This window comes from Heterodontus francisci, chromosome 18, assembly GCF_036365525.1.
Source record: "Heterodontus francisci isolate sHetFra1 chromosome 18, sHetFra1.hap1, whole genome shotgun sequence".
NCBI lineage: Eukaryota > Metazoa > Chordata > Chondrichthyes > Heterodontiformes > Heterodontidae > Heterodontus > Heterodontus francisci.
The window spans coordinates 54,708,414-54,735,247 of record NC_090388.1 but is presented as its reverse complement, the minus strand read 5'-3'; the positions used below and the strand labels follow the sequence as shown (position 1 = coordinate 54,735,247).

Sequence of the window (26,834 nt, the reverse complement as noted above, 5' to 3'; positions counted from 1 at the left end):
TTTTGTGTCAGATAAGGAACAAAATGCATTTCAAGAAAAATCATTTGGGTTGAGTGTTAATTAATGGTCTGTACCGTTCAGCCTGCTGTATTAAGCCTGCCCTGTCAAAATTGGCCCGATTTCCCATTTTCCATGGAATACTGGAAATTCTGCTGCTCCAGCGGGGACCATAGCCTCTTCTTTTTCTGGTGCCTCAAGAATGGATGTTTACAGAGAAATGGCATCATTTGCTGTCCAGACATTTTCTGTCTCTACTTTATGTGAACTTCAGGAATGTGCTCAGTAAAAACTCAATTTTTATTTTTATTTAGAGATACAGCACTGAAACAGGCCCTTCGGCCCACCGAGTCTGTGCTGACCAACAACCACTCATTTATACTAACCCTACAGTAATCCCATATGCCCTACCACCTACCTACACTAGGGGCAATTTATAACAGCCAATTTACCTATCACCTGCAGGTCTTTGGCATGTGGGAGGAAACCGGAGAACCCGGAGAAAACCCAGGCAGACACAGGGAGAACTTGCAAACTCCACACAGACAGTACCCAGAATTGAACCCGGGTCCCTGGAGCTGTGAGGCTGCGGTGCTAAACACTGCGCCACTGTGCCGCCCCATAAAGAACAGAGGAGGATAATACATGTTTTGATCGCAAGACCATGTTTTCACGAATTCCAGGAATTTAAAAATACTTTTCCCTGAATCAAAGCACAAAATTAAAGCAAAAGCCCCTGACATCTTCACACTGTGTAAAGAAAAACACAATAGACTCTGATCTTTTTGCTTTTTCTCTGGAATGGAGAATGACTAACTGCAAACAGTTGCATGATCTGCTGTTGCGTTGGCTGTGATGGGGGATAAAAACTTTAGAAATTCCCATTACTAGCGGGGAAACTGAAGCAATATCTGACCTTCTCAGATATGGATGAGCACCAAACTAAATGGAAAATACAAAAATGCTTGAATGGATTTTAAAGTAAAAAGTAGTACTCATATGATGGGGTGAAAAGCCCACCTTATTTTGAAGATACCATTGCCTTCATTGTACATAGCAACAGGCAAGCACAGCATGACCAAAGGTGCCTCTGTGCATGTGCAAACTCATTCACCATCTTTTCCAGAGTTCATAGCAGTTGCTGTATATTAGGCATTGACAGATTGCTCCCTGCTGTAACACCATCCCTCATGTGATGCACTCTATTATTTTGGGAATAATGGTTTTGGACATTTTGAGGGCTTTTTAAATTTCCTACAGTTTGGTACATGATATAAATTTGCAAGTGATTTTTCTTGAGTTTGCAGTTACATTTTTGTTTTAATTGTTACACTAGTTTATGAAGCTGCTGCTGCTAACTCATTGTTCGTGCTTTACTCTGGGTTTTGATGGCAATTTCCCTATTTACGTTTTACTCTTCTCACTCCACGACCGGAGCAAGCAAAAGGAAACCGAAGCATCTCACTGCACAAGTCAGAGAAACTGAGAGTACAAAGGATTAAGACTGGCGTGTGGACCTAACAGTAATGGTCACAAACTGTCCTCACTCAGAACAAAATCTGGAGTAGATTTTAATACTGAAACTCCAGTGAGTGGGAGCACCAAATCTGCATCTGCAGATCTGGCCAAGTCATTAGCCCTTATTTTAACTGTGGGCCAGTTTTCAGTGGGTGAGTTTGATGTCAGTTCAAAATTCAACCACTGCAGCAAAATAGAGGCCTGGGGTATTTTAACTCCCGGGCCTCATTTAAATTTCCTCAACAGACTTCCCACCTGTTTCAGGCAATTAGTTAGCAGGAAGCAGTCGACTGCCCACTTAGACCAGGTGAGTGGTGAGGTCAGTAGCTGCACTGTCCCGCTGGGACCTCATGATCAGGAAGAGGGAGAGATTGTGGCAGAGGAGGGCTAAGCTTTCATTTTGGGACCTGGAGGAGCACTCTGAAACCCAAAGCACTCAGTTCTATTTGTGTTCATACTTCTAATTTGCTGGTTCATCCTGTTTATATGTTGGACAGGGCCATTTTTACTGATGTTGCTTCATGGCTGGATAAATTCTAAATCAAGACTTGTTAGGATCAGCTTAAGACATCTGCAATTTAAAGGGAACATGGATTTAAACTTTTAGAAGGCCCCAAAACTTCATGATGCATAGTTTGCAGCCCACAAAAACAAAAAGCTTGGACACCCCTGAAGTAAGTCATCTGCTTCAACAGTTCCACGGGAGTGGATTTTCTGTTGGCTTTTGTCTAACACTTCAGAGATTACATACACATTAAATTTGCACAACATTATACAAGTCACCACGAGTGGAAAGGAAGTGAATTCCTTCCTCCGTTGCTGAATTTTCTTAGTCATCCCTTCATCAATCAACTGAAAAAGGATGTGAAAAACTAGTTGCCAGTAGAATTGTGACTGCTCTTTTATTTAAAACCTTAGTGTGTAGCAGGTGGAGGTCCTTATTGTCATATGTAACTTTTGCCTGTATTTCCAGAATGTTTTGGAAGCAAATTCTCGTGTTTTACTCACCGACCTGATTTCTAATGTAAAGTTCCACCTGCAATAGTTCAAAGAGTTAATTCCTGAGCTGTAAGTTTATTTTTATCCAGTTACTTATTTTACAGTTGGAAAATCCAAGCCCAGTGGCCTTGATACTCTAACCTGTCCTTTCAAGCACAGCTATCCGTTGGGAGAGTGAAATCATGGAATTGTCCCTAATATGGCTTTTAAAATACAATTATAGAGATAGAGATGGAACAAAACCAGATTCGCTCCGCAGAGGTACTACTTTGATTAGGTGATCTCTTTGCCTAAATTTTCAATTTGACTAACAGTTGAGTGGTGTAGATGAAATACCCTCCTAACCTTAATGCATTGACCCCCACATAGAATTTCATGGTCAACCTCATTAACATAATTGAGGTGAGCTTCTTGCATTGCAAATGTCTCTGATTTGGAGCTTGCCTAATACAAGACAGGAAATTGCCTGCTGTTGCACAATTTAAAAACCTGCAGCAACTTAAAAGGGGTATCCTTGTGGCTTTTGGCTTTGCAAGGCAGCAAGGTCCTTTCATGCTTCACAATGTATGGAAAGAATTCAGCGGCTCAGGAACATTCCAGTTTTCAGTTGAGGCCATGGGAAATCTGCTCCAGTAAATAAGTTACAGGAGGAAGGCTCTGTTTGTGTTGGAGTGCTGCAGGACCCTCAGGTGAACTGCACAATGAGAATGGCAGGAAGTGGCTACCAGAGTACATGCTATGAACATCATATTGCACGCCTGGAAATAACTCTGGGAGAATTTTACCAGGACAGGTGACAGAGTAATTCACTGTTACCTTACATTAAGGTAGTGCACTAAGCAACTCTGGCACTTTTTGTTCCCTCTTCCTCACTCTATTTTAACTTCAATGCATATACATTATAAAACAGGAAACACCGCCACATTCTTGCAGGCATTCAGCCAATGTAGCATAGCTGCATAATGCAGGGACATGCCAACATGCCCACCACAGGCTCATACTGACCCCTGAGCAGTGCTGTATATCATTATTTTCTTCTACCCATGTTTCAGAACCAGTCAGCCCATAATAAATGAGAGAACACACTCAAGAGGAGGATCCCTTAATATTTATCCTGCAGGATTGTTGGTAGAGAAAGAGAGGGTTGAAGAGCTGGTGAAGAGGGCTGGCCCCAGTTTAGATTCATGGTAGAATGCTTTCTCTTCTCACACTATTCCCTTATTCAATCACTGATTAGACAGATACTGATGCATTTTATCATGTTAGACTTTCTACTACAAACGTTCTGTGGAGGCTGCTCATAAGGATATCAATGTAATCTCTGCTACTCGCTGTTGCTCTAGGTGTTTCACAGGAACTGGAGCCAGGGCTCACTATGTCTAGCCATCGGGAGTTTCCTCGGTGTCCCATCCAATATTTATCCTCTAACCAACATTTGTACTATAATCCTTAGTGAGACTGCATGGCAGGTCTGCCACAAATTTGTCCAAGCATTTGAAGAGTCAATGATATGCTCAGTGATTATGCTGGTAAACGCAAGCATATCATTATACTTATTTACACTGGGTGTCTTTAAATACTGCAAACATGCCAACAGCAATGGATATGGAAAAGTTAGCCTTGATTTCCCAGAAACCATCCATTGACTCTGCAAGTCAAATGTTGGTGGGAGATGGATTGCCCTGAAATGAAGACATGGTGGTTAGTTCCCTTGAAGTGAATGTAGACTTACTGTGATGATGTTTGCAATCCTGCTGGACCTTTGAGAATCCTGCTACTTTGCAAAATTGCACAGCTATCACATGCTGTTGCTGGCTGTCAATGGGAAAGGGGATGAAATTATCTTCTTGAACAAACAAATCATCTGCCATTTTTCTACCATCTACTGTAGAATGACCAATGTGACTGATGCAACCAGTGAAATGATCCCGATACATAGTACTTAAAGGCTGTCGTGATCTTCATAGCCACTGTGTTATTAGATAAGTTTGGTTGCAAGTCACTTTGCAGCACACACACAATTCTGTCAATTTCTCTTGTGAATCATAGCCTGCACAAACATTGCTTCTCTGACAAATCAATGTATGTTCACCTTAGTATGTTAGTGCAGGTATGATGATATTGGTAAGTGAGCACTAAGTGCTTCTGGTGTAGCCTAAGTTACATTTCAACCCTCCATTGGTCCTCCTCTTCTATAAAATGCAAGTATAGGATACTTATGGGAAAATCCACTCTTACTATTCATGAATTGTGCCAACAATAGCATTAGCTTAACATTTGCTATAAAGATACCTTAACAGCGAAGTGAAAAGAAAAAAAACACAAAACAATACAGATATGGTTTAAATTCTCATTGCAGTCCTCAGGCAGGAACCTTTAAAACAAAATTCCCTCAATAGCTTTGGCTGTAGTAACCATGGAGAATGTGGATTTTTAAATGAATGATAACGTGCCGAGAATTGCACAAAGGATATTAATGTCATTCAGAGCTCATTTACATATCAAAGCAGTTGGATTCCAGAAAGAAATGCTGGCAAAAAATTGCTTAGGGCACTAAATGGATAGAGAACTTGCAGAACAGTTCTCCACCCCTATTTTCAGTCAGTTTTGCCCAATATACTTCCTGTTTTTGAGCAAATTTGGAAATCAAAACTCATATGTCCCCATGTGCTGCACTTATATTGTGGTGGTGCTACCAGAGGAGGCCCAACTCCTGGGAAACACTATAATATAAATAAGGCCACACTAGTGCTTTCAGTAACATGAGGAACCTTTTCTTCTTAGCATTCCCGAAACCCAACAAAATGTCTGGAATGAAGGGCAGGTGGTTGAATGGATGTACAAGCCCTGTGTAATTATTAGAATTATTAGCGATGCACCTAAATGTTGGAATGCAACTAAATGCAGAAAGAATGCTTGACCTGTCAACAGGTTTGTTATTGGAGTCAGTAGCCACGATGCCCCCAATAGCCCTCTTCTTCAAAAATATATCTGCCAATAATAAATCTCCTTCAAATAATGCAAGCACCATAGACTGCTGCACACTGAAGGCATCATGGCTTTTTCCTGGATATTAGTCACTGAGATTGCTAATGATGTTTATGTGTTCCGATACCAGCTAAACATTAATTGAGTGTAAACATCTTCTGTTTATAGAATAGTACCGCACAGAAGAAGGCCATTCGGCCCATCGAGTGTGCGCTGGAATTGCTACCGTTTGCTGGAAATTATTGCTCTCTTTTTTGAATATGTAATATTTTTAATGAGTTGCATTGACAGTATCATAGGGAACTGTTTCAGCAAATTATGCCATTTGAATTGCATGCATTAATTCAGCTCCATCACACCACTGGGCTTAGTAATTCTTCTCAATCTATTTCCCAAAAAGGTCACCACGGTGATCTTATTGGCATTATTTTAAGTGGCTTAAAAATGATGAGGAAATATATGCATAATTTAAAAAAAACTTCCATGTAAAATGATCATGAAGGACAGAGTCTGATCATATTCCTTTTTCAATGCTTGGTTTTTAATAGAGGCCCTTACGGAAAGGCTCTAGCTTTAGTGTGATCTTCAAATTTAGTTCTAAATTAGTTAGTCCATCTTTAAAGAAGGGAATACTTACATTTACATCGCATCTTTTAATCTCTTAGACACATCCCAAAGTGCACCACTCAGAATGAATTACATTGTGCTGTTACTCTTGATATGTGGGTGACCATCGCAGCCATTTTGCACTCAGCAGAATTCCACAACAGCAATGTGATCACTGACCAGTTTCTTATGGTTATTGTTTGGAAGATGTAATCATGGATGTGCTGTACAATGTAAATCAACTTATATCTTTTTGTGCAAAAAAGGATGAAAGAGCAAAATATCATCCAAATTACGGTAACTGTGCATTAGGGAACTGAGACTTAGAACCATGATATGAGCAATCTGCAAAGGTTCAATTTGCACTCTTAGCTGCCAAAATGAGCTGTGTCGAACTTTGAGACTGCTCCATCTTTTTGCAAGAGGTGGAAACACTGGTGGGGTGGCTGTTTGGCAGCAGCTCCTGATGGCTGATCACAGGTAGAATTGGCAGTAAGCTTGAAGCAGGCTAACTGTCTAGTCTTTTGTCAGCAGCAGTGGTTAGGCAGGAAGACGGTAGATAATTACAAAGAAGTACCATGTGTGATATTTTGCATTTGAGAAAACACTATTGCTATACCAGGTGAGAAAGGGGTCTAGGGCTCCCCTCTCAGCCTCTTCCTGGTTTGGCCATAACAGGGTTTAACATTTACAACACTGTGTTTTAGGTTCACCTCAGTGAGTCCTTGCTCACTGCTCTCTAATTGTAATTGCAAAGAAATCAACCAGACAGGTTTTCTCAGATTTAAACAATAAAGGTGTAAGTTTATTAACCTTAAAACTCTAACTTAGTTAAAACCACTAAAAATACACGATGCAACCACACTAGCATGCGTTTGCGAAAAACACACATGCAAATAGAGACAGAAAAGGAGAAAGAATCAAAAGGAAAAGGTCTGAAGCAATAGCTGGTGTTCAGTTACTGGCTTTGGGTTGATGTAAAGTCTTTGATTGCAGTTCTCATTGGGGCCCAGTGCACACTTTTAAACTTGCTTCACTGGTCTTCTGTATTGAGGCTTGAGTTACTTCTGTGGGTCCCTGAAATTTTGCGTGGGAGAGAGGGAGAGAGAGAGAGGGATGCTCCCTTCTTGAAGTTCAGTTGCAGTCTCTTCCCAAACTGTTCTGTTTCAGGCACAATTCAAAAAACTCCAGGTTGGCTAGCAGGTTAGTCATGTGACTAGCTCCTTGTTTACAGCAGCCTCGCCTGTGAGATTTCTGGATTCCTTCAAGCTTACCAGACATTTTCAGTGGTGGGGGGGGGAGGGGGGGGGAGCGGGGGAACGGGGTGGAATGGTGGCTCAATGATTTTCAATGTCTCTTGATCATCTCTATTTACAAAACACATCTGGCTAGTTGAATCAGGGGAGTACTCCCATTGTCTTCTTCATGCAACTGTCTTTTAGAATGCAAATGTGCAGCCATGTTTTCAGCCACTGTTGTGGTCTTTTTAAACAAGTTATTTCAAGTCCAGTAACAGTTCAAAAATAATTTTCCATACAAAGAAATTAATATGTCTCATTTTGGCAGGTGTGGTTTCCGTCACACAATCATCCTGTGAAAGCTGTGTTTCCTGCCTGGTTGATTCTTCCTTTTCATAGAAAAATTAATGAAGTTATTCCCACTCATAGACATAGCATTTAGTATTTGCTTGATATATGTGTGGGCTTGCAGACTGCCTGATTTGACAGATCTCTTCTATGGTGCTTTGCAAGGATCCAGTAACATGAAAGCTTGCTGCTGTGGTAAACATCACTTCTGTTAGAAAAGCTGTCCCTGATCCGGATGTTGTTTGCAACAGGGCATGCTGCTGATACAACTTTGTTACACAGCTTGTCTTGTGAAATGGAGGCACCATGGGCAGGGCTGTGCCAAATGAGCTTTATAAATATAGCTCTGTGTTTAAATGAGTTTTCAATCTGTGTTATACTCTCTGGGCTGGATTTTGTTCCCAGCCCAATGTCGGGTTCCGTGGCTGTGGTGGGGTGGGTGGGGGGGAGGGGGTGGGTGGGGGCGGAAAATCAGAGCGGCAGCAGCTGTCACGGAACTGGGATTGTCGGGTACAATCTTCTCGGCAGGGGGGATGTTCTGTGGCGGCCCCTCCACTGTTCAGCAACAGGACCCGATGTAACTTATTTAAATAACATATTTGCATGAATTAAAATATAAACTGAAGCAATCTTACTTTCAATTCCCGATCAGCAGTGTGACGAGCGGCACTCACGCGCCTTCACTTTCCCTTCCAGGGAAAACTGGTGCTACCAAGGTGGGGAAGGGATGAACTCTGCACTCTGATGGGTGGGGGCGGAAGGGTTAACACTGTGAACGGCGTCGCTGAGGTCGCCCACGCCACATGATTGGGGGGGCGGCCGTCGTGGTTATGTAAAATCAGTGCAGTGGCACGGGTCCCATTGGGCACGGCCGCCACGTTCCGTGCCCGCGGTGGGAATACAAAATCCAGACCTCTGAGTGCAGCGTTACTTAACACTTCCTCAATTTTGAAAACACTGTTACAAAAATGAGAATGACAAAAAAATGTCACACATAGAATTTATTCTGTGGAAAGACTTAAGCTCATAGTGAGTGAAGATTTTCATATAAATCTTCCCAGAACAAATGAAGGGAGCAAAGGGGAATTTTCCAGGTTCAATCCACACTACTGGGAAGAACAATTTGTGGTAACTCTACTACAGTATTACACACCAACAGGCTCTAGAAATAGAGCCACTCAGTTATCAAGCAGACAATATTTTCATTGACCAATAACAATTAATTTTCACAAATTAGAATCCCTTCTTGAGATTGTTGCTCCATGTCTTTGCAGGGAAGAATCCTTGTGCCGTTTCTCCAATTATACTATTCTGAAGGTAGGAGGAAAAAGCAGTACTTTGGTGAGCAAGAAAACAATTTGAAGTCAATCTAAGAAAGCTCTTTTCTGTCCTTAGCCCATCTTGTCAGGCCAATAGCATATGTTTGTTAACAATTCAATGGATAGGCTTGATTGATCTGTCTTGTGTGCAGCCGTCACAAAAACTTCTAAAACAATGTGGTGTATGGTAGTCATCATTTTGGCTTCATCATCTTAAAACAGCAGCAGCCATGCCCAGATTAAGTGCTAGCAATGCTCCAGCCAGAGAGATGCCTGATGTCCCTCCACACTCTTCTGCATTTTCCTGTGGAGATAATGGAACTTCCATTAAAACATTAATTTAAGATCCTATCCCTTTCTCTTACAATTTTCTTCTGCACACTCCTGAAGATACTGACTCATGCTGAGATACAATTCTGTGGACAATGGCAGCCCACCAGCACCTCACCTGTTCAGCATGCATCAGTCAAGATGGTGAGTATTGGCAGCCTATTCAGTCATGGACAACAATTAGAGCCAAGCTTGTTCCTGAGTCAAGATAATCTCATCCGCACAAATGGGGAAAAAAAATTGACAGGTAGTGGATCATCACTGATGCGGTTCCCAGCCCCTTGTTCAGAAGGCATGGAATAAGTCACTTGCCTTTCATTTTCCCATGTCTTGGTCAATGCACATATGTAAGGAACAGACAAAACTTGTGCTTGTAAGTGACACTGTTGAAGTGGCTCCATCCAAACTGCTCTTCTTCTCATGGAGACAGAACCTTTCACTTTACTGCCCATACTTGATATCTCTTAGATAAGAATTAAAGCACAATGTGCCAGAGAATTAAGGGATGGACAGGAAACGGTGCCCTTTTCATGGTGTTTAATCTAAAGGCCTGCTCGGGTCTGTAAAAATGAGACCCGAGCTGAGCCCGACAGAACCCCATCCGACCCCGAGCCCGACCCGGCCCAAGTCCTTCCATTTTTTCCCGCACCTGACCCGACCCGACCTGGCCCTACCATCAGTTAACCTACCTTCTGTTTTTCACTTTGTTCCTTATCCGCACAAGCTTAAAATAACTGTAGCAAAACCACCATTAAAGTCCAAAAAGTAAATTAACATTTAAGTCACTTACCTGAGGTGGTATTAGAGCATGTCCGATCTGGCCCGACCCGACCCGACCCGAGCCCGAATGCCAGACCCGGAGGTGTGACCCAACCTGACCCGAACCCGACACGTTGTCGGGTTCCGTCGGGTTCGAGTTGGGTAGCAGGCCTTTAGTTTAATCCACCAACACATTGATCCCCAGATATCCTCAGATGGTGTGCTTTTAAATTAAAAGTTATGTAAGATTTATAAAAGTGTTTGTCATGCTTTGAACACTAGGGTAACACAGCTATTAAAAAAACCAGCACCAAAGAGACAACTGCCAGATTGTAACACTATTTCACTTCATTGCACTCTATGCATGTGACTCTACTTTATGTGGTAGAACTGAGTTTGTCCTGAATTACACCTTACCTCAGGATGGAATGCATGACAGGTATTGGGTCGACGCCTTAGCTTTTGTGATCGCATACGGTCACACTTAACCGATGTGTTATTTACACTGGAGTTAAGAAAGAATAGTGGAATTATTGGAGATTATTAGTATATTAGTAGAGATTATTGGACATTTAACAGCACTGAGCCCTATACTGAGTTTGTCAAGATGAACACTGTTCAACATGGGGCTGATTTTTGCATGCTGCAAAGTTGCCTTATGTGCTACCGCATGGTACCATCCCTGTAAGCTTACACTGTACCATACCTGGGAAGAGATAAAGGCAGCTGGCTTGTAATGTCACTGCATTCCCAAGAAGTAGTTGACATACCTCTGCAGCTGGCTCTCTCTCAGGCTGGACCCCGTGAAAACAGCTCCCTCAGTTGTTGCCAGGGCCAATATCTGCAAATATGATTGATGGTATTTTGAGATGAGCAGCCAAATCAAGCTTTATGATCGTGGCTTCTTTCATGTTGCACCAGTGAAGGTATGATGTACTGTAATTGATGTGCTTCTGAAGAACCATCCAACATTATGTTTAATTAAGCATTCACATATCCTACTGGTGCCATTGGTATACCTGTAAGTCGTCCTTTAAGATTATCTGCCAAAGTGAGGTCTAGCCATCTATATATGTAAATACAGTTGTATCATATATGAGGATTTCAACTGGAAAACCTGTCGGTGCTAGTAATGCTGCTGAGGAAGGGAAGTACAATAGTAAGTACAATAGGCTCATGAGAACCTAAGTGTGAACAAATGAACATTGCAGAAATGGCCTTAGAACTCTTGAATGAATCTTCTTATTCGACTCTCAAAAAAAACTTACTGACATGCACCACTCAGCAACTAGCAACCCTGGACATACATTATTTCTATATGGGGTGTTTTAAAAGCATTGCTCAGACATTATTTTTAGATGGGGTTTGCATCTGGTGCTGACCCAGCATATTGGCCAAGAAAAGCTTTGTTATAATAATAGTATGAAGCTCTGGCCTGTTTCAGGTGGGATTTTCCTGCACCTGTTCCTCCACCTTCCAGACCACTAAGGGAGATTTGTATATTGCATGATCTTGATTTGCTTTCCCTGGTTAATGATTTGATAGCAGAACTGATTTTATATTTGATCAGCTGGGTTCCTGAATCTGCCTGGAACACCGTCATTGTGTCTAGGGATCGGCAAACCAAACTATTTAGAAATCCACACCAATAGAGTTTCTGTATCTATATATATAATACAGACTGCACACATTCTGCTGTATCGGCATGCCCCACTTACCTAAGTCCAAAGAGATTATGTGGAAGTTGGCATGAACCAAGGTCTAGGGACCCCACAAGTACGTGCAGTTGTACTGTTGGAGTTTACTGTCTAAACTGTGCAGCCTACTAGGACAAAACACTGGTTACCTTGTCACTGAACTGAATTTACCACAAGTGACTCAGGCATAACGCAATAAATCCACAAGCAGCTGATCTTTGAAATTGTTTTAAGTTTACTAAGGTAACTATAGTTGTAAATTTACTGACACAGTGCCTGTCAAATTACTTTTCAGGGGAGTGGGCTCTTCAAAGGAATGGCTTTTGATGACTCCTCTGTCCTACTTCATCATTCCTTTCAGGTGAGGGGCCTAATAGAAGGAATATCTCTCAGGTCAACCCATTGTGTGACTCTATAAGCAAAATACCGGCAAGGAAGTGTGTGTTAATTGGTTGAGTAAAGTAGTAGGACGTCCACTGAAATCATTTTTTGTCTAAATAAGCAGGAGATGGCAGTTCTGAAATATTTTTGCCCTCTTATTTAGGAAGAACAGGACCAAAATAATAATTCAATTTGTCACAGGTGGACAACAGATTCCACCCCTCCCCCATTTCTTTTGCCAATGTATGTTTTACATAGAGTTGTTGAGATATATGTTATATAAAGGATATATTTCACTTCTTTTGGTTCCAGCATGACTGGTGGGAAGATGCTGCAGTCACAGTATGACTCAGTCACCAGGAGAAGTAGATTACTGTTTTCAATGTGCTGGACCACAAACATCCTGGAAAAGAGAAAAGCACATAGCAACTTTTAAGCACAACATTTATCAGGGATGTTTTCAATAATGCTCCTATTAAGTATTCAGAACCATATTTTGCCTGAATTACTAATTACTCTCCCCATTTTAACTTCCTACTGTTATGTATTCACCAGTTTGCTGGATATTTTATATATCTGATTTGTCTCACAGCAATGCAGAGATGACTGTAGTTCTAGATCAACAACTAGTTTATTTACAGTACTGTAAAATATCTCAGCACTTACAAGATTTCAGCACATTATCTGTACTAGAACTCAGGTCTCTTTATCTGGAACCTTCTCAATGGTTTCCATTCAATAACTCTCAAACTCCACCCACAGGCTTAAGTAATTATGCACAGTAAACACTGATCAGTGAACAGACTAACATAATCAAACACAGATTAATTAAACCATTGAACACTCCATCTTTTCCCCCTTTTGACTAAAGGCATTATTTTTAATGAAAGCATTCTGAACAACAAACATATATACATAAAGTCTTTTCTTCGTGTTCAACTTGTCTGTTTTCTCGAAGTACAGAGGTAGTCTTTGAGATAGGAAGGTCTCTTTGGTCTGCGACAAAAGATTCGTGAATTTGAGTTTGTGATCCTGTGTGATCAGCTTGATGAGGCAGATGATCAATCTCACTCATGGGAAAAGGAAATATATTCTTGTAATCACTATCCTCAAAATATCTTGGTCTGCTCCCTATCAAGAAGTCTCACATTCCACTTGGTGTTGTCATCCAACAGATAAGCATTGGTACCTAACAAACACTTAATCTGCTTTGGACCTGATACTGATGAAGCAAGTTTGTGGTCATGATTTGGCCGTTTGATTTGAACCCAATCTCCAACTTTAAATCATGGTTCCCTTGTGCCTGTATGTTTATCAAAGTGTGCTTTTGCTTTACCTTGTCACCTTGCAATTTCATTTGCTTACACTCTGACATTGTATTATAGAGAGATACAGCACTGAGATACAGTGGCCCTTCAGCCCACTGAGTCTGTGCTGACCATCAACCACCCATTTATACTAATCCTACATTAATCCCATATTTCCTACCACATCCCCTCCTACATTAATCCATATTCCCTACCATTCTCCTACCTACACTAGGAGCAATTTAGAATAGCCAATTTACCTATCAACCTGCAAGTCTTTGGCAGTGGGAGGAAACCAGAGCACCTGGTGGAAACCCATGTGGTCACAGGGAGAACTTGCAAACTCCACACAGGCAGTACCCAGAACTGAACCCTGGTCGCTGGAGCTGTGAGGCTGCAGTGCTAACCACTGCGCCACTGTGCCGCCCCATTCTCATTAACTGGTAGTGTTAGCTTAAGAATGGTCAGTGGCATGCAAAAGTTATGACCTATCATAAGTTTGGCTGGTGTCTTTCCAGTCAGAGAGTGTGGGGTGGATTGATATGTGTGGAGTAGGATGTGAATGGATTGTTCAATTGTGTTCCCCTCCGACATACTTGCTTTCAGACTTTATCACCCTGTTGAATTATTCAACGCTACCATTCGATTGCATGTTATAGTGTGACATTGGACGGAGATGAATTCCGTAACTTGCTAGGAACTCAGTAAACTGCAGTTCATTGTTTGTAGTGATAGTCTTCGGCAAACTCCATTTTGTAAACAACTTGTCTGGAATGTTAATGACTGAAATCGTTGTAATGGAATTTTTTGTAGCGATTTCTGACCATTTGCTACGCAGATCATGAATAAAGAGCATAAAACGTTGATTCCTAGGGGCTGCTTGCACTTCTCCAAAAATATCAACTTGGAATTGCTGCCATAGTTTTGTTGGCCATGGGGTCGGTTGTAGAGGTGCGGGACACGGTTTAACAGATTTTTCACTGAGTGTATAAGCTATGCAATTCCTAATAAACTCTTCTTTACAATAATCTATTGCTGGCCACCAGACTGCTTCACGGGATCAATGTTTCATCCTAATAAAGATGTCCTTCTTGGGCAACACACAATACACTTTGCTGTAGCGCCTTTGGATTAACTGCTCGAGTTCTGCATGCAATATAGTTATCACCAAACAATGCGAGTTCATTGCATGCTCTGTAATACGGGACCAGTTGTAACCCTATATCATGAGGCCACTCAGTTTTGAGGTACTGACCTACATGCTGCAGTACACTGTCTGCTGCCGACTCTGTCTCCAACTCCTCTCGCATAACAAGATTCGCTGTTGCACGCGAAAGTACTGCGATCACGTAGTTTTCAACGTTGCTTTGCTATTGCTAACACTGTCCACAACAATAGTAACGCTAAGCATATCAGCTACTCAGTTGCGTTAACCTGCAAGATACTAGACCTCAAAGTTATACTGATGTAGACGATCTGACCATCTGTAGATGCTTAGAGGTCAATGACCTGATCCTGACGTAGCTAACATTGTAGTGAACGTTCGGTGATCGGTGTGGAGAGTAAAGATAAATGTGCCAATGTTCACATGCATAAATGCAGGCTAATGTTTCCTGCTCTCCAGTAGAGTATTTATGTTCAGTTTCCGACAACAGGCGTGACACTTAAACTATTGGTTGTTCACATCCTTCAATGGCCTGTGAGAGTACAGCTCCAATTGCAATTCCTGACCCATCTGTTGTGACATATGTTTCCATGTATGGGCTGAAATGCGTGAGGACTGGCAGAGATGCTATCTTCGCCTTTAACGTCTCAAAAGCTGTTTGCTGTATGGTTGTCCATTCCCATTGAGCATCTTTATGCAGTAGCTTCTGAAGAGCCGCCGCGATCTCTACGTACTTAGGAATGAATTTATGATAAAAGTTGGTAGTACCGAGGAATGATGCCAACTCTTATGGTGTTGGAAGCACGTGAAGGACTTTGACATTGTCGTGTGAAGGCTATACTCTAGCTGCTGTCACTCTGTAACCTAGAAAGTCAATTTCGGGTGCATTTGTCCTTGTTGAGCATCAAATTGTGTTTTGTGAGTCGAGTAAGCATAGTTGATAATCATTGATCATGTTCTGCTTTGTCCCATCCGTGGACAACAAAGTCATCAAGCAGGTTGAGTGTTCCCTCAACATCCAACAAGACTGATGAAACGATCTTCTGGAATGTGGTAGGTGCTGAACTTAGTCCATAGGGAATTCTGTGGTACTGAAACACACCTTCATGGGTAACAAAAGTTATAAGATATCAGCTTTGTCCTTCTAGAGGTATCTGAAGTTTGCTCTGTCGCATTTCGAGCTTTGTGAAGATTGTGGAATCATGAAATGATGCTGACAGTTCTTGGATTGTAGGAAGTGGATACTTGTCTGGTATGATAGCTTTGTTGACTGCCTTAAGGTCAATGCCTAGTCTAAGTTCGCCATTATTTTGTCGTGCAATTACCAGATTTGATATCCATGGCGATGAGTTGATTTTCTCAATGATACTATCTGTTTCTAGTCATTTCAGCCCCTGTGACTCTTCGGCACAGATTGCAAACGGTAACCATCTCAAATTTTGTGGAACTGGTTGAATTGATGTGTCAATGTGACGAGCATGACAGTACCCTTTGATCTCTTCAAATCCAGTAAATAAAGAAGGATACTAGCGTATATAATCTGCATCATCAGTCCCATTAATATGTGCTCCAGTGGGGTCTTCCAGTTTGAATCCAAGCCTATCAAAAAGGTTTTCCCCCATAAGGCTTCGGCCTTTGGCTATATCGAAAGTGAACCTGTCTAGGGTGACTTTTTTGTAGCATACTGGAACTGCGATCGTCCTCAAAACGGGAATAATAGAGTCGTCATAAACTTGAAGAGTGTCTGTTGCACGAGTGAGAGAGAATTGTGAAAAATACTGATGGTAGAGATTGTCACTCAAAAGAGACACTTACGTGCCAACATCGATTAGAAGTGACACTGACATGCCTGTGATCTCAAATGAAACTGCTTAAAGTGACCTGGTGCTTTACTTTTTGTGATGGTAAATACATGTTGTACCTCACTCTCAGGAAGAGACCCCCCCACGTGTTGAACCGATGAAGTCTTTTTCTTTAACAACCTGCACATCTTTGCAAAATGGTTCCACTTTAAACATGAGTTACACTTTTACCCTTGAGCGAGAGACGGTGTTGTGACACAATGAGCATTTCCACGATTTTGGCAGTTTCGAAGGTATCTGTGATGGGACACATTTTGATGAGCTTGCTGAGATCTCCTTGTCCATAACCCTTGCACTGAAGCTGGTTGGGCAAGCTGTGTCTGCAACCCTGAGTCTAAGGGTGCATGTGTGTGTAACCTCTTTGAATCTAACATAGCAGATGCGATTTGGACAGCCAAGGTTATGGCTTTTTCCAAGGTTAAATCATCATCCTCCGTGAGGAGACATTCCCTAGCTCGTGGAATTGAAGTTTTTTCAATTAATTGGTCACGACTTCATTTGTTTATTAACGTGCCAAATTTACATGTAGAAGCCAACTGCCGCAACACTGCCACGTATTGTTGAATAGGCTCACCTTATCCCTGTGATCTCTGGCGGAATGTGTTTCGTTTGATCATCACACTTCTCTTTGGCCCAAAATATTTCTTGAGAGCATTTACTGCTGTATCAAACATATATTCTGTGAGCTGCTCGAATATTCGCTGGCCTTCTGCTCCGAGACAATGTACAAGTAGCGCTTTCTAGCGGATAGCTGCTACATCTTGACTATGCATCCCCGTAGCAGGCAAGTGAGTCTTGAATCCCAGAATCCAGTGCTTTCAGGACATGCAAGGATCCCCCAGCGATGAAAGAAATCGTTCTAGAGCTGATAAAGTTAAACTTATCTCAGCCATCCTCGTAGCCAGTTTTTGTTATGTATTCCATTCATTAACTCTCAAACTCCACCCACAGGCTTATACAATTAAGCACAGTGAACACTGATCAGTGAACAGACTAACACAATCAAATCGAGATTAATTAAACCATTGAACACCACACCCACAAGACATCATCATGCTATCAACATCCTGGGAGTTACCATTGACCAGAAACTGAACTGGACAAGCCATAAAAATTTTGTGGCTATAAAAGCAGGTCAGAGGCTGGGAATTCTGCAGCAAGTAACTCCTCCGGTCTCCCCAATGCCTGTCCTTCATCTATAAAGGCACAAGTCAGGAGTGTGATGGAGTATTCTCCACTTGCCTGGATGGGTGCATCTCCAACAACACTCAAGAAGCTCAACACCATCCAGGACAAAGCAGTCCGCCTTAATGGCATAAAAACAAGAAATGCTGGAATCACTCAGCAGGTCTGGCAGCATCTGTGGATTCCACAGATGCTGCCAGACCTGCTGAGTGATTCCAGCATTTCTTGTTTTTATTTCAGATTTCCAGCATCCGCAGTATTTTGCTTTTACTTCCGCTTTAATGGCACCCCATCCACCACCTTCAACACTCGCTCCCTTCACCACCGACGCACAGTGGCAGCAGTGTGTACCATCTACAAGATGCACTGCAGCAACTCACCAAGGTTGCTTCGACAGCACCTTCCAAACCTGCAACCTCCATCACCTAGAGGGACAAGGGCAGCAGATGCATGGGAACACTACCACCTGCAAGTTCCCCTCCAAGCCACACACCATCCTGACTTGGAACTATATCGCCATTCCTTCACTGTCGCTTGGTCAAAATCCTGGAACTCCCCCCCCTAACAGGACTGTTGGTGCACCTACATTCCAAGGACTGCAGTGGTTCAAGAAGGCAGCTCACCATCACCTTCTCAAGGGCAATAGCGATGGGCAATAAATGCTGGCCTAGCCAGCGATGCCCACATCCCACAAACAAATTAAAAAACTCAGGGTGGGAAGGAAGGCAGTTAATTTAGCCTGGGAATGTTAGACGAGGTCACATGGGAGGCTAAGTGTAGAATGAGATGGAAAAAGACCTTAAGCCACAGAGGATAAGAAAGTAGCAGTGAAAGAATCAGAGGCAGATAAAAAGTTAAGAAAAACCAAACAGATGAGGAACATGTTTTCAGCTACTGTAGGCTTGCAGGTGGCTTTCATTTTGTTTGCTGACGATGGTGCTAAAACACCTAAATCATCGAATATATCTGGGCCATATGAGTGAAGCACACATTGTAGAGCTAACTGGTGACAGTAGAGAAATTGATGGCTATGGTAATAGTATAAAAAAATCAAGTTAGGCCAAGTTTTGAAAAGAATGCATCATGACAACTTCCAGCATATCTTGCATTGCCATGTAGGATCCATTACAAGTTGTCAGACACAATCTGTACACTCAGGGAGTGCAACCCTTCCTATTGAGGTCTCTGAGGAGTTGACTGTCAGAGCTCACAAAGCTATGCAGGTTGCACCTTGGGAAAATGAGCATCCCTGTAAAAGTGGGTGGCCCTAGGTTGCTGCTGCTTTGCTATGCTTTCAAAGGTGATGTATTTGCCAGATCTGCCGTAAATGTGTCAGCCACCCAAAAAATGAATGTTTGTTTTATACCCTGACTAATTTTATTGGACTCCCATGGCTGCCTGAAATTAGCTTGTCATACAAGTTAACTGTGGTGGTCACCTTCATAGTCACAGAAATGGCAGTGATGAAAGATATTTGTGCCTTTGGGTCTTCATCTAGTTGGTGATAGAGCTCCTCTATTATCTCTTTGGAGAAGCTCATTCTTTTTGTACACATGTGACGGAAATCACACATGTCCAAATGGAAATATTAATTTCATTTGGAACACGACTTGAAACTTTTACTGGACATTGCAAAAACTTTTTAAAAACAGAACTGAACTGTTAAAAAAATGGCCAAGCACATTTGCATTTTAAGAAGACAAAGGCTGGCTGAGAGACAGAAGTAAAGTACCAGCGTAGCTGGAACAATGGGGGTGCTCCCTGATTCAATGGGTAATCAAAAGACATCAACACCCCTTTGACTTTTTAAGAGCCAAACTTCATCCCCACTGAGTATGTCTGAAAGACTCTGAAATTCAAACAGTCCTCCCTCCCCAGGAACGGTTGTTTCAAACAAAGAGATGGTCACATGACATACCTGCTGGGGTAAGACTGAGGATTTTGAATTAGGCCAAAGAAAGCAAACAGACAGCATGTGAACTGGAAGAGAAAAGTCTCTCTGTCTCTCTCTCCAGCAAAGTCCCAGGGAAACCACAGTGGCAGCTTCTAAACCATAAGACTACAGAACTCTACAGATGCCCACCAAGCTAACAGTTGAAACCTCCCTTCGGACTTCTGGAACCAGAGAAGCAAGCCTGAAATTGTGCATGTGTCCCCCAGCGAGGACTCCTAGATTTTGACTTCAATTAAGGACATTACAACCCAGTACTTGCATCCCATTTATTGCCAACTTTACTTCAACCTCCCAACTCTTCCTCACCCTTTGTATCTATTTGTGTGTGTGTGCGCCTCTAGTATGCATGTGAGCATGGATGCGTTGCGTATTTTAGTAATTTTAACCGGTTTAGAGTGATTAGGTTAATAAACTTAAATCCTTCTTGTTTAAACTCAAGTAAACCTGTCTGATTGGTTAATTTGGAATTATATTTGAGGAACAGTGAGCAAGGGCTCACGGAGGTGGTAAGCTAAAATCACTGTGTTTAAAAAGATAAGCCCTGTTATGGCCAAACCAGAGAAGGGGTGAAAGGGGAGCCTGAGACCCCTTCCTCACCTGGTCATAACACACATCTCCTCACTAAGGTTCTCATATGACCTGTGTCACCTGTAATTTCTATGGAAGGGGTAATATTTGATGGTTTGCATCCTCCTTATATGCTGTCAAACTTTCCTTTGCTTCATCCTGTGCTGCTCCTCCTCCATGATAATTGAATACAAGGTTATGCCCTTAGGCAATGTCATAACTGTTCACGAGAAGCTCTCAAGTGGGAGGTGGAGGAGTGAAAATTTCACTGTGTTCTCACACTGTCAAAAGAAGGTCCAAGTCTGTGTAGGCAGAATGTTGAAACATTGCTTCAAAAAGTTACTACCAGCAGCAGAAGCTGCTACCAATACTCTCCACACTCTTTGGATTCACAAACTCCTTTCTCAGCTGATCCTGAAAGAAGCTGTATCTTATTCTCAATCTAATTTATCGCAAGTTCTGTGCGCGTGTAAAAGCAGGAAACGTGCAGCTGTGAAATCACTGGTCTCCAGTGTTATCTGTGGCGCAGCTGGTAGCACTCTCACCTCTGAGTCAGATGGTTGTAGGCTCAAGATTTGAGCACAAAAATCTAGGCTGATGCTCCAGTACAGTACTGAGGGTGTGCTGCACTGTTGGAGTGCTGTCTTTAGGATGAGATGCTAAACAGAAGCCCAGTTTGCTCTCACAGGGGGTGGACGTAAAAAATCCCATGGCACTATTTCAAAGAGTAGGGGAGTTAGCTGAGTGTCTTGGCCAATTTCTATCTCTCAATCAATATTACTAAAAAACTGATTATCTGGTCATTATCACATTGCTGCTTGTGGGAGCTTGCTGTGCAAAACTGGCTGCCATGATTCTTACATTACAATGGTGACTGCACTTCAAAAATACTGCACTGGCTGTAAAGCATTTTGGGACATCCTATGGTCATGAAAGGTGTTACATAAATGCAAGTCTTTCTTTCTTTATAGTACATGTAAGTGAGCTCACTTGCTGTTAACTGTATATTGTGTTTAATTGCATGGTGATGGAGGATAACTAGAGATTCACGTGCTCCTTTAATAGGAACAGAATTAAACTGGGGTTGTTGGGTTAGGAAGTGCAAGTTTGTAATGTATATCTCTCTAAATAAAAGGTTATTAAAGTGTAGAAAGATTGGCTCCAGTTCTATCCTTCATTGCTGGGCTTTCTGGAATGGAACACTTGGAACCTGTTGGACAGTTCGCAGGAAGGTCAAAAAAGCCCAAGGGAATTTGGGAGGATCAATCCTGGAGTGGAAAACAGTCAGAAGTGGCTTTGGCCACATTTTGCTTCCAACAAATTACTTGTCCTGACCTTACACTGAAATTATGTTGAAAACAATGTGAAACATCGAAGCCAAGGAATCTAAGATAATGACTGATCTGGGACATGTCTACTTGGTTCAGTACAGGGTGCTTTACTGAGGTTGGAACTAAAGCCTGTCAATTGAGACTGAGATGAGGGTGCTTGCAGCTGCCGATACTACGCCTGATCTGAGAGTATTTGTTGCTGACACTTTAAATGAGAGACTGTTGCATTCCCTGATGCTAACACCCTTTATCTTGATGAGCACAAAACAATTACAAAGAATAACATGCATTATGCTGGCTAATTAAATACAATCAAAATTAAATACTATTAAAGAGAGAAGTTTGATTTTGACAAATATTTCCTTCGACTGATTTCCTAGCTGTAACTGTTGACATTCAGTTCTCTGAGGACATTAGTGTTATTAGACATTCCTACAGCTGTGATATTACCCAATTTACCACATTAATCAGCTAGGAGGAAAAGCAATGGAATGTTTCCTATTTTTTTTAGTGCAGACAAGTTGTAAGTGGTTTTACTGCTAGACTTTGATCAGCTGCCCATTAGGACCTTTGCTTGCAGGGTGTGAGTGAAATCCGTCCAGCCACATCCTCCTGTAAACATTTTATAAACAGATATTATCTTTTACAAGCCAAGGTCCAAGGAGGCAATTTCCTTGCAGTGCCATGCTGCGGACAGTTTAGGAAATTCCTGAAATTGCAAACATTTTACTGGAACCTTTCAACTCTGCTTTTAAAGGAAGGAGTGTTGTTAAAAGGACCAATTACATCTTTCGACATAGGTGCAAGAAGGATAAATCTGCTGCAACCTCTGCTTAATGGAAGTAGATATTTGTAGCACAACTATGTACTTTTCACATGATTTCCCAATCTAGATTTCCTCTGCCACGAGATGGCTTTGCTATAGTTGAGTGTGAATTATATTTTTATTTTATATTTAGAGATACAGCACTGAAACAGGCCCTTCGGCCCACTGAGTCTGTGCTGACCATCAACCACCCATTTATACTAATCCTACATTAATCCCATATTCCTACCACATCCCCATCTTCCCTCAATTCCCCTACCTATACTAGGGACAATTTATAATGGCCAATTTACCTATCAACCTGCAAGTTTTTGGCTGAGGGAGGAAACCGGAGCACCCGGCGAAAACCCACGCGGTCACAGGGAGAACTTGCAAACTCCACACAGGCAGTACCCAGAATTGAACCCGGATCGCTGGAGCTGTGAAGCTGGGGTGCTAACCATTGCGCCACTATGCCGTATTAATTATTAATGTCTCCACCAAGTTTGAAAGCAAGTAGTTTTAGAAAAACAAATCTCTGAAATTGTTCACCTACGCCTTTAGTCAAAAAATTCATCTTCTGAATAGCACCAGCAGGCCAAACTGAACCATAATGATAGGAGTAAAATATTTTGTAGCAGGCATGTGCTTTGTTACAGCAAAATCATGGCTAATTCCAGGGTTGGCTCAAAATACGGGCCACACTTACATTGGGTGGTGAGATGGCCCCGCTGGATCCTGCAGTTTCAGCTAATTTAAATAATTTTTAAAATCTCCTTGCATGTATGTTGTAGGCAGCGAGAGTGCTGAATCACCTTTTAAAGGGCTGATGCACCAGTTTTGGTGGAAGATGACTATTGTTTCCAGCAGCTGGCTAGTGGAGCTGCAAGAATGGCTTATTTACTTACAAAAGCCTGAAAGGTCCTGCTGAAAGAGGTGGCGCATATATTTTTGGCAGAAAGAAAACCTCCTAATTGTTACTGTGCAACAGATATGACTATAGTTGGCCAATTATTTAAATGCTCCCTCCTCTGTAAATTGCTTATGGAAGCAAGTGAGGAAATGTTTTCTGGATTGAGGAAGTATGCCAAGGTGGAAAAAACCAACTGGTCCCTACACAAAGCGAGGGATGAGGCACACAGTAACTACATGATATGCTGGCAGTTCTGTAATACAGCACTGACTGTGGGCTGGATTGTTGGGCCCCTCCCAAAGTTGGGAATGAAGACAGTGGGGGTTTTAGGGGGGTGGGGGGGGGGGGAGGGGTGCGCGAAAATACAAATGCTAGCTGCCGTGTCAGTTTCAGGATGCCTTTCCTGGTGCCGCAATGTTCACCAGGACAGGGCAGGATAGGGATCCCGTTCTCCTCCCTATTGAGGCCAATTAAATTAGTTAAAAAGTTCACTAAGAACTTGATGGATGGGGAGGGTGGAATATTTAAAAGGGCACATGGTTTTCAGGAGCTGTCAGTTTCTGATTAGCTGAAGGGAGGTGGGTACAGAGTACGGAGCCAGCCAAGGCTCCCCAGGGCATCACCTCAGACCTATAAGAGGGTCAGCAAGGCAAAGGGGGACTCAGAATTTGGTAAAGAGATGCCCTTGGCACTGCTCAGGTGATGTGGAGAGTGGGCACTCAACATTCGGGCATTGAAAGGGGTCATAAAACTCCCTCCAAGCATTGTGGGGCAGAAAAGCAGGGAGCAAGGCAGCCAAGGACAGTTGGGTCCTGTTCAAAAGGAAGGCTGCAGCTGGCAATGGGGGTACGACTATCAGATTTTGGGCCCAGTGGCAATGAAGGAAAGCACCTCTGCAGGAAAGGTGAAAGCCCTAACAGCCGGAGGACATGAAAGAGGAGGGGCACGAAAGTAACGGCAGCCATACCTTTAATATAGGATTTACCGACAAAGATGGAGCTACCTGCAGATGATCAAGACCCAGGTTCGCAGAAGACTCTGACTCTCCAGGCAGATAGTCACAGACATTTGTGACCTTGTTGCCAAAGATCTCGCACTTTGCAGTACTGGACACCATGCCCTGCCAGTAGATGTCAAAGCCACTGTGGCCTTGAACTTCTTTGCTTCTGGCTCCTTCCAAGGATCAGCTGTGGACCTTATTGGCATTTCGCAAATGGCAACACAACACTGAATCTTGCTGGTCACTGATGCCCTCTTGGCCAGAGCTGGACAGTACATTCATTTCATGACAGACATGGCCTCACAGTGACAGAGGGCATTTGGTTTCACTGCTATCCATTGCTGGAATCCCTCAGGTGCAGGCCCTCATCGATTGAATCCATGTGGCCATCAAGGCACCCAATGATCGCCCAATCAGATTCCTCAAGAAGAGGGTTTCCATTCTCTCAACGTTCAACTGGTCGGTGACCACAGCAAGAACTTCTCCCATGTGTATGCTCACTTTCCTGGCAGCTGCCATGACTCCTTCATCTTCCATAGTCCTGGCTGCCTCAGATCTTCACTCCAACCCCTAAAGTGTGTGGATGGATCCTAGGGGACAAGGGCTATCCCTTGAAGAGATGCTCCTGCCCCAGATAGAACGAATGCCAGTTGCTCAGTTGGACAACCATTGAGGGGCCATTGGGCCTTTGAAGGTGTTCTTCCGGTGCCTGGACTGGTCGGGTGGTGCCCTCCACTACCCTCCTGCGAGGGTCTCGGTCATTGTGGTGGTCTGCTGTACTATTAATAACATGGCCTTCCAGAGAGGTGTGGACCTTGAGGATGGTGAGGCCCTGGAAGGAGACAGCTCATTTTCAGCAGGAGGTGAGAGAGGAGGAGGAGGAGGAGGTGGAGGGCAATGACACTGAACAGAGAGGTGCTTCGCTGCACGGGATAGCCTCCTCCTGCCACCCTCCGGGAACAGGACATTGCCTCCTCTTCCTCATGGCCCCAAACATTAGCTCCAGGTCAACATCGATGTAGCAGGGGGTAGCCCTGCCCTGGGTGCCAGGCTTCTGGCTCTCCTCCGACATCTCACTTCCCTCTGGTGCTGTGGAGGCTTTGGCACAATCAGCAGATTTCTCCATTAGTGTCGGAAGCCATGGGGTGTCTAAATGAGACCCACACTTCATCTTACCCAGCTCTATTCCCATCTCCACTGGCTCTAATTGGACAGGAAACACGTTTCCATAGCAATTAAGGGCTACCTTATGCGAAAATCTTAACTTTAATCAGTGTCCCACCAGAGGTGGGTTTCTGACCCAAAAATAAACCCAACTTTTATTTCCCGCCTCCGTGATGAAAATTCAGCCCTATATCTTACACTTATTAATCTAAATACTAAATCTGAAGCTGCACCTATAGCTTGCTAAAGGTATAGGTTTCTCTTTCACAAGTCTTGTGTAGTTCCTCACCAATTCACTATATAGCTCTGTTACAACTTTGAATCTGGATCTGGACTTTCTTGTGATCTCTTGCTATCATTCAATCCCACAAGTGGTTTGAACAGCTTACTTTTTTATGGAAGCTGAAATACACTGTCCTATATCTACCGTTATAAGAGCATAACCAGCGGATGTATCAATAATATTTTCTTGTGACCTGAAACAGATATTTGTGTACTTCACAAGAATACTTCTTCAATCTCTCCACAGGTGGACCAAGTAAATGTTTGGTGAAATGAGCTTTGATATGAATTGTTAATCTGCTCAGTTGTTTTATTTCACAGTGAGTGAACATGCAACGATATGATCGGCTTCACTTAGTTTGACCAGAGCACTCTTTCTTTGTGTAACGATATAAAACAAAGAACATGCTATGCTTCTCCACATCAGCAGGTCATCTTATTTGAAATAAACAAGATGTCTTCTTGGTATATTTCAGCATTTCTAACTTCTTTGGTTCAGCAAAGGCCCTCATTTGTTCCTCTCAAAGAAAATCTAACCACCCTCTCAGTCTGTTTCCAAGAGTCTGAATCTAGTGACATCATTTAGTCAAACTGACTATCCCAATCCATGAGTGGAATTCACCAACCCAACTTAGCGATTATCCCTGCTGAGTTCAAATTTCACCAATGAGTGTGAATGACCACACTATTTTTCAATGTCTCCAGCGTGCTGGTTTAGATATCCAATCTGAATTCTAATCTTCAACTCTTATCCTTATTCTTCTGCGAATGTAACCTGGAGAACTGAGATTTGCTCACCATTTAAAAAATATATATTACAACAATGTCCCATTGTAACAAAATTCATGAAATATGACAGGCTTCTAGAACTACTTGAATTTTCTCTGCAAACCCTCTCACATTGGTCCATATTTTCCTTGCTATAGTGTGCTGAGCCTTTGGTGGCATTTCCTATGCTAATACATATTCCCTTCCTCTTTGTGTAGGCATCTGCCAAGATAAGGAAGCTGATACCAGAAAGCAGCCCCATCACATGAGCACTCATCAAACATTCCAAAATTCACAAACACCAGGCCAGAAATATACATTTTAAGGGAATTACACAGGCAAATTCTGAAA

The 26,834-nt window shown here is 42.6% G+C and overlaps 1 protein-coding gene across 1 annotated transcript in view; it reads right to left on the bottom strand.

Annotated features, from left to right (window-relative positions):
* Positions 1 to 8,688: 8,688 nt before the first annotated feature.
* The window catches only part of cacna2d4a (calcium channel, voltage-dependent, alpha 2/delta subunit 4a), a 695,670-nt gene continuing 677,524 nt past the window's right edge, over positions 8,689 to 26,834 (bottom strand). Inside the window, 3 exon segments of the mRNA XM_068051265.1 lie at positions 8,689 to 9,317; positions 10,515 to 10,602; positions 12,471 to 12,583. Coding sequence (XP_067907366.1) covers positions 9,086 to 9,317; positions 10,515 to 10,602; positions 12,471 to 12,583 — 433 coding nt within the window. The 3' untranslated portion in view covers positions 8,689 to 9,085.